Source organism: Saccostrea echinata, unplaced genomic scaffold (assembly GCF_033153115.1).
Source record: "Saccostrea echinata isolate AGI-Se365-2 ecotype Australia unplaced genomic scaffold, CSIRO_AGI_Sech_v1 ptg000033l, whole genome shotgun sequence".
NCBI classification, from domain to species: Eukaryota; Metazoa; Mollusca; class Bivalvia; order Ostreida; family Ostreidae; genus Saccostrea; species Saccostrea echinata.
In genome coordinates, this window is record NW_026889782.1 from 19963563 (window position 1) to 19972939 (window position 9377).

Sequence of the window (9377 nt, forward strand, 5' to 3'; positions counted from 1 at the left end):
ATATGTTTATATGTTAATTATCAGTGCATTTAAGTTTGATATATTTAATGCAGAATGTTATCAGGAATTACAGTTTAATTAAGAACTATAAATATGGTAAGAACAGATTAGGTCAGAGTGTACAATTGACAGTCTCAGTGTGGTATTCTATGAATTACAAGTATTTAAGTTGCTAATTAAATATTGATGCATATGATTTTTCTATTGACTGGCTTTTCATGACCAACGGAACATTGAAAATATACTAACTTATTATAACTTCAAATTTTTTGCAGATAAAATTTGGAATCAAAGGATCTGCAGATTAATCATGTACCCTATAGCTGAGCTTGCATACATGACGGAGTTCTGATGTTGGCACTCATTTAAAGGAAATGCAAGGAAAAAGAATGGAACAGGATGAATTGATTATGATTCTTATGACGTACCACTGGATTATTATTTTAAACCCAAGTATGACTGCCACTCATAAATTCAGCAAAGGAAGAAACATCTACTTAGCCTCCAAGACAACTTAAAACCATCTAGTACTAGTGCAGTCAAAAATGTTAACTAGACATTTACATTTGATGTTCTATGTTAATCTACTGGAAATGGAACTATTGGATAATAATACCTTGATTGATGTGTACTGTACATAATTAAAATAATTTAATTTAAATTTTTATTTCATTTTAAGTTTAAAAGATGAAGTTCACTGAACGTAATTATGCATGCATCTATTTACATGTACATGTTGCTAAAGAGTATTTAAAATGTAATTGAAGAATCACATTTTAGAATTACATAATTATATAATGTTTGTAATCTGAATTTTGTTCTATTGTTGCTTGTTCCAAGTGAGCAATTGTTGCACATGAGTCTCATGAGCCTCATGAGACTCATGTGAGCAATATTCTAGGTGAGCAAAATGATTCCTCACATGAGCAAAAAATGCTAATGTGCAGAACCCTGCTCACGTGAGCATTTCACCTAATTTGCATGTTAAATTGCACATGAGACTCACGTGAGCAACTCAGGTGAGGAAATCTGGTTAGTCCTCACGTGAGCTGCTCATGAGCAAATTGTGAGAATGGTTTGGTATGGGATGCCTTTGTGCTAATTAACAGTTACCATGTGTAATATGAATAATCTCTAATAATCTCGCAGATTTCTCTTAAAACACATTAAACTAGTTGGATGTCTAGAAATTTCATTCATTATAGTATTCCACATGCATATACACTGAAAGATCTATTAAAATACTCAGCTTTTGCCTTGGGTACATACAAAAGATTTAAATTAGAATTTCTTGTTTGCCTCTGGCTAATAAGTAATATCTCACATAAGTCCATGTTTAAACTTTATAAATTATAAACTATAAATTGACTTTTCTATAGACAAATGAAGTAATCTGATAGAGGCATCCAGTCAAGTTGTGAAAACATGACATTAGATGGTGTTTGAAAAACTTAATTGTTTAGTATGACCCATGCTGCACGTTTTTGTTAAATATAGAAAGTTAGGTCCAAAACTTACGACTTTTAATGAAACGGGCCCCAGGGGAGCAGGCTCCGGGGCCATAAAACTTAGCCAGCTCACTTTTGAGATCAATCTAAAAATCTCAGATTCCGGGCTTAACTTAGATCGTCTCACTTTTAGTGTGCCATAAAGGGAGACTGAGCTCATTTTAAATTTTCTCACTTGAGACAGAAACTGAGACCAAAACCAAGCAGGATATTAAATGAATTGTGGGATATTGTTTACATGTGACAATGCCACGCCCACTAGGTATTGCGCAATCTTTTTAAAAAATAAAAGTATTATCAAACTTTTCTTTGTTTTTTGTTTTCTTTTCATAAGAATTTAATTGTTACGTCATTTTGACCATTCTGACGTAATTTACGTTACCTCCAGCGTCCGTTCTTGCAAAACGTAAATATGGCTGAGGAGGACATATCATTTTTACTTACGAAAAACGCTGAAAGCAGTAATGAACCCTTTTGGTCAAAATTGGAAAAGGAAATCCTCATTGAGGAAGCGTCAAAGCGGGGCGATGTCCTAGACGGGAAGTTTAAAGGGGCTCAGTCCGGTAAAGCGGAGAAAAACAGGGCTTGGGAAGAGATCACGGCTGCAGTGAATGCGTAAGTTTATAATTAATTTTAATAAAAAAAATGTTTATAAAAAAAAATGCATGAACACGTTTTTCTTCTCGAAGACACATGATTTATCGTAGATATTTTTACTGTCCATGCAGAAACCCGTGTTATATAAGAACTTACGAATAACATTAATTACAGGCTATAACAATTAATTTTAGCTATTTTTAACGTATTGCATATCTTCATTCTTTGTTTTTGAAACTGCCCTCTAGAAGTATCTTTTTTAATTTGTTTAAAAGTAATTCATGTATATTAAACAACTTTTTAGACTAATATCATGCTAATGTAAAGAAGAAAACTCCCCCCCCCCCCCAAAAAAAAAAAAAAAAAGCATAATTACTTTAAATTTGCAAGTACTCATTTTGCACGAAATTTCGGAAACAAATTTTTACATAATATATCTCTTTTATAGATTCAATAGCGAATAAATCTCAATTGTATCAGTCTTACAACAAAACGTTTCAGCTTTGTACGTTTGAATTTCTTGGTTTTCCCCTAAATATATATATAGCTGTTATGTTTATAAATTGCGTCACATGTATCCAAGTCGGTGTCTTATTTATTCGCTACCCTTACATATTTGTACTAATGACATTTAGGCTATTTGAAACTAACAGAACCTAGTTTTACGAAAAAACTTAAGATTTTTAATGCTAAAATGGTTCTAATATTTTTAAAAGGAATATAAAAAGGTATTTTTGTGCAAGCAATTTTAAACAGAAACATTAATTTTGCACAATTTTAAAATAAACTTGAGTTTTTGGTCTTTGTCATAAGTTCTTTTGTAAAAAGGGTCTCTGTCTCAAGTAAAAAGGGAAATAAAAACAGAGAAATTTAATGTGATTTATATTTTAATTTATACACATGTACATAAAGAAATATAATTATGTATTGGTTAATTCCATTTAAACTCAAGTGTGCCAAATCCTTATCATTCTCTGCAACAATTTTACATACATTTTTATTCAAAATTTCCAGAAAGATGATTAAGCTCAAAAATATGTACAATAATTAATTGTCAATTTATTGTGGAAATTTAATCTTTATAGCAAGGGAGTCTTTAAAAAAAGGACAGTGAAACAGACCAAGAAGCAATGGTCTAATTTGAAACAAAGAGGTAATTTAATTAGTTAAAATTTTAAAAGATATCTTACACAGTTTTAAGATATTGCTACCTCATTCAAGTTTAAGAATGCATGGTTATATAAATGTAATAATTAAAAATTCAATAATTATGTTTATAATCCTTCTATATGTTCATTTAATGATTAATATTAATTATATTCTATTATATGCTTAATATTCAATTTCAAAAACAGTCTTAAAACTATTTTGATCAATCTATGATATTTTTGAACAGCAAAGAAAATAAACAGTGCTGGCAGATACCCAGCAACAGGAGGAGGTCCAAAGCCCCCATCACCTTCACCTATGGATGAAGCAATGTTGTCCTTCCTTTCAGGAAGACCCTCATTAGAGGGTATAGATGGAGGATTTGACACTCCAGCCACTGAAACAGGTAAAAAAAAAATGTTCCAAGATGCATTTAGTACCTATCTGAAAATTTAAAATAAGACAAACTCCAAGTAATATTCATTAATGTTTGAATGACTGTAATTTATTTGAGGAAATATATATTTTGATTTTATTTCAGTTGAGCAGCCAGTTCTGCAGAGTGAACCAGGGCCCTCAAAACCTGTCTGTTCAACTCTGGGTGCAGTGAATGGCTCCTGTCTCCCTTCCACAAGTTTGACAGCTGGATCAGGAAAGAAGAAAAGGACAAGGGACACAGACACCATCCATCTGGAAGTCCTTGAGGCTGAGAAAGAGAAAATAAAATTAGAAATGGATTATATTAAGCTGAAGATGCAGAAAGTTTCATCAGAAATAGAGTTGATAGAATTAAAAAAGAACACTCTTAAATCATGCAATTTCTCCCTACCTTCATTATCACAGTTTTCTGAATTCTAGCCTCAAGATTTTTACAAGCAGATTACAAATTATTTTACATAGAATATTATTATACCCCCTGCAAATAGATTTTTTTTTTGGGGGGGGGGGGGTAGGAATCACCATGTCCGTCTGTCTGTCCAAGTGATCATGTCTGTAACTTTGTAATGGAGGTACACAAGAGGCTCATAACTGGTATAAAAAGATTGCTTGTGACTTGTTGGTGTGTTATGACTTTGACCCAGGTCATTTGATCAAGTTCAAGGTCACTTTTAGAAAAATGTATAAATTCCTGTCCTTACCATATCATGTAATGGAGAACATTAGAAGCTCATACTTAGTACAATTCTCTTTTCTGCTTGAACTTTCAGTAAGGTGTGACATTCTCGGCCATACATTCTCAAATGGTGACCTAGATTCTCATTGGTTAAGAAATTAATAACATTAGCAACTTTAGATTGTTGTTGACAAATGATGAGATGACATAAGCCACACCTCTTTACTGTAAGAAACGATGTCATTAGTTCCTTGCGTCACTCGTTGAAATTTGTTCCATTTTTATCCCATGTGTATTAATGAATGAAAAGCTGTGTAAATTTCAGTATCGATGAGCTAATCTGGCAACCAATGAGAATCTAGGTCACTATTTGAGAGATGCTAAGTATGTATATCCGAGAACCTCACGCCTTACTGAAAGTTCAAGCAAAAATTGTATAATCACAAAGATTGCTTTACTTGAGGGTAGGTATGGAACTTAACCCAAGATTATTCCAGCATCTTCAGTTACAACACTGACATGACAAAAATTATCATCATAAATATCCCCCAACTTCATGGCATTCAAATGAATTTTTTTTGTGCCCCTTTAAAAAAGGTTTGTTACAAAACCATACAGCATAGGATGCTTTAAGAATAATTATAAGACTTATGACTAACATGGCCTTGCTTTCTGAAAGATTTTTTTTCCTGTATTGATCAAATTTTACAAAATGCATGTTTTAAACATGCATTTTGCAAAATTTGATTCCCAATTTCAACTCCATAGTAGCTATTTTTTGTTTGTGGGTATATGTACATATCTATGCAAAATATTCATGAGAAAATACATAAGAATATTTATATTTCTTATTAATGCTTTAGCATTGATTGCACATATGTGAATATGACAGCAAAAATTTGATGCTCTTATCAGTGTATATTACAGTGTATATGTATTTGCCATTAAGTTGGCTATTTCTGTAGAAAGAGATGTCTGTATTATTTATGTTCCAGAAAAAATATAAATACCTTCAAATTGATTCAGATGCTACTCTTTTGTATTTAAATTTAAAATCGCAATCCAAATAATCACCTCCATGCACCCACAGAGTCTGCATATAGCTCTCTCCTCCAAAAAGGGAGGAGATCATACATTTTGGCCATGATTTGCAATTTACTCAAATTAAGGGATGCAGTAACACACCTTTACAATCATCAAATTTTAAGTTAAATATTGCTGTTGGAAAATCATATTCACTGCAAATAGTACATTGTTTAATTGCAAATACTAGAAGTGCCAATTTATGGTTATACCTAAAAATAATTGTGGGCAATGTGATCCCGTACTGTCTTGCCATCAGCACCCATGGCACCAGGATCCACCCAGTCCTCTTCTTCCTCCAACAGAGGGTTCTGTATAATATCGCCCCGAATAATTCCAATGTTGTGCAGGACGCAACAGGCAACAACTGCAACACATGCCCTCTCAGGTGTAAGTCGAAGTTCAGTATGTAGACAGGAAAATCGACGTTTTAAGATCCCAAAAGTTTGTTCAATAAGAACACGTGTCCTGCAGTGTGCATTGTTATAGCGCTGCATAAAATCTGCTGCAGGATTCAGGTATGGGGTCATCAGGTAGGTCTTTAAGGCATATCCTGAATCCCCCAAAAGAAGACCTTGAATGTGTCCTTAAACAAATACATAAAGGAGTTTTAAAATTATAGAGTACATTGTGTCATATTTGTCTTGAAATTGTTCTGCTACTCCAAAAAAAAAAAAATACAATTTAGTAATTGGTTATCAAGAGGTCCAACACAATCTCTTCATTTAGCAATATATATAGCTTGAGTTACTAAGTATGCTATTCAAAATAGCATGATGAAGCTATTCCAATATGGTTTTTCACATCTAACAGTTTAATATGCTTTGTTTAAAATAACAAATAGAAAAATAGAAAAAAGTTGCAAGGTTTGTGAATACTCATATGGATTATTATATTTTCATGATTTTTACATGCAGAACTGTGAGTTCAAAGTTGAAACTTTTCACATTGCTCCAAAGTGCGACTTTTTTCACATACTGAAAAAAATGAACTTTAAAGAAAAAAATATTCTAAAATTTCTAAATCAAGCAATTTTGAATTGCTATCAAGCTATTTAGCTAAACCAAGAGATTGTGCTAGATTTGCTTTATGGACAAAATGATAACAAACTATCCTACCATTCTCAAACTCTCTGCAGATAGCAGATTCTCTAAAGATTCTAGAATCATGCACAGATCCTGGCCATTTGGCTACAACATTTGTAATTAGGAACTTTGGTCCGCATATCATCTGAAATTAAATGATCAATTCATTATAATGAATGGACTGTTCAATAAAAAATATATGACCCTATAATATTGTTCATTAATAATCTTTAAATTGTGTAAAAAAAAAAAAAAAAAAAAAAAAAAATGGGTAAGACATAACCATGATAACATATATTGCTAAGAGTTTTCCATTAAAAAGGAAATTAGAGTATCAAATATTGATATTAAATAAATATTTATATTTGTAGAATATGAAAAAGCAGGCAAATAGCAACTTTCCAAATAGTCATGTTACTATTTTCAATTTTACAAACATAATTCATCTATCAATAGCAAACAAAGACAATAATAACCTAATGTTATTTATATCTCAGATGTATGGTGGCATATTTCTGCCCCCCCCCCCTCCTTGTCAGATAATTTTGTCAAATCTTTTTGTTGTCTTGTCAGTTAATTATGTCGACTTGTCAGATCTTTTTGTTAACTTGTCACTTATTCACCATGTTCATATGTTTAGAAATTCAATATGAAAATGTGTCCATGCCCAGTTTAGGCCATCACTTGACAATTTAACATATTTTTCTGACAAGTCCACATAAATATCTGACAAGTCAACATAAAGATCTGACAAGTTAATATATTATCTGACAAGTCAACATAAAGATCTGACAAGTTAATATATTATCTGACAAGTCGACATAATTTTCTGACAAGTCAACATAATATTCTACTAGTCAACTTCATTATCTGACAAGTTGACATAACATCTGATAAGCCAACTTGTCAGAAAATTATGTAAACTTGTCAGATAATGATATCGACTTGTCAGAAAAATATATTTACTTGTCAGAAAATTATGTCAACTTGTCAGATATTATGATGACAAGTATAGGTATGTCAGCTAGTACGTGGCTTTAAAATGTTGTAATATAACAAAATACCAAGTTTCTGGTCTTGGTGTTTTTTATCTGACAAATTGACATAAATATCTGACAAGTCAACATATACATCTGACAAGTTGACACAAACATCTGACAAGTTGACACAAACATCTGACAAGTTGACGTAAACATCTGACAAGTTGACGTAAACATCTGACTAGTGATGACAGAAATATGCCACAATTTTGATGGTAAAAAATATATTTTAAGGTTTTGCATTAAGTGAAGTGGAGGAGGATTGATCCCTGTATGCACGTATGGTCAGACTTGAACTGACACTCTTTCCATGCACATACTGAAAGTGACTAATACCACAGAGATGTTAAGGACATACCTCTGTAGCAGATATATATAGTGACTGGGGAAAATTAAGATGACTTGATTCAGTGGGGAAAAAAATTAAAATCTAATATTTAAACAGGTTACATCAGAACAATATTTATTTAATTATTAAAATGCACCTCAACAGGATGCCACTTCCTCAAGTTGTTATTTTTTTTTTAAATCACATTTCTAAATTACCTGAACATTTAGCGAATGAAAACCTTTTCTGTTAATGAAGTCTCCTTCATTCTCACTGGGTGCCTTGATTTTAATCTGCGTCCCGTCAACACAGCCAACAACATTTGGAAATCCTTTAAAAATATTGTGCTCAAATAAAACAAATACCCCAATTTCACATTTTTCTTCTTTCTTGTTTCTTTCTTTACAACACGGTCACTGACACATGTTCATTTTGTTTGTAAACAAAGGGGAGGTAAATCGTGAATATTTACGTGTTACCTTAGATGTTTAGAAAACTGCCATATAGTATCACTTATACATAGAACAAAGCAAAGTTTAACAATGACCGATATATATTGTATGAAAATATATATTTTTATTTTGGAATACATTATACATTTATGGACTTCATTCTAAATAGTCGATATTATACTGTAGAAACATGTACATAGGAACGAATTACCCCGTAACCGTATTATTGACTGACAAAATGAAAGTAGAAAAGTTCCGTATCAAACCAACCTGCAATATCGAAAAACTTTTTCTTGAAAGTTGAGGTGTCTGCAGGGAAACGAATGTATGTACCGACCATGTTCGCCAACAAGCGACAAACATAGCGAGCAGCGCGTCCAGTCGTTGATTTGGCAATGCCCAAGGATTCTCCCACAAGGATGTAAAAAGAACCCGTGGCAAGGAACCTCAGTGCTGCAAGAACCTGTAATAAAGGGGGGAGCGCCAGGTTCCTCTCTGTTGGATGGTTAAGGTCGTTGTATAACATGCCGACAAGGAATAAAATGGTCTCCGGTCGAAAGCGAAAGCGAGAAAATACCTCCTCCTCCTCCATATCCTCCAAAGGGTTCGACCGATCACGGAAAACTCGTGGTTTAGGTGCCTTCCTCCTTTGCTGTATGATTTTATAAAGGTTCAATCTTGCCCCATAAGACGCCATATTGAAAGTGAGCAAAAATCTTCGAAGTTAGACACATTTATACTTGTCTTAAATTTTGAGCTCAAAAGTGAGACCAAACTAAGAAAGTGAGACTGAGACAGGAATTTTTTATGGCACACCTAACTTGAGACTGAGACCAAAATCTGAGACCGTCTCAAATTCTGATCTCAAAAGTGAGCTGGCTAAGTTTTATGGCCCCGGAGCCAGATCTCCCTTACTCTCTCCCTTTCCTTGCGTGAACGCACCATTGCACAAAGGAAATACAAAGAAACAAATAATGTAATCAATTTCTTAGACCTTGTGATATATATACATACGAGGGGT

The 9377-nt window shown here is 32.9% G+C and overlaps 2 protein-coding genes across 2 annotated transcripts; one reads left to right on the top strand and one right to left on the bottom strand.

The window, feature by feature from the left end:
* Positions 1-1920: 1920 nt before the first annotated feature.
* LOC133199142 (myb/SANT-like DNA-binding domain-containing protein 3) lies at positions 1921-4112 on the top strand. The gene is made up of 4 exons (XM_061335009.1): positions 1921-2123; positions 3191-3258; positions 3502-3660; positions 3796-4112. The coding sequence occupies exons 1-4, from the start codon at positions 1921-1923 to the stop codon at positions 4110-4112; spliced, it is 747 nt and encodes a 248-aa protein (XP_061190993.1).
* Positions 3492-9059, bottom strand: LOC133198732 (putative nuclease HARBI1). Its single transcript, XM_061334743.1, has 5 exons — positions 8627-9059; positions 8123-8235; positions 6570-6681; positions 5664-6037; positions 3492-3960 (listed from the first exon to the last, which is right to left on the bottom strand). Exons 1-4 carry the CDS (start codon positions 9051-9053, stop codon positions 5664-5666), a joined length of 1026 nt encoding a protein of 341 aa, XP_061190727.1. The 5' UTR covers positions 9054-9059; the 3' UTR covers positions 3492-3960.
* Positions 9060-9377: the final 318 nt, after the last annotated feature.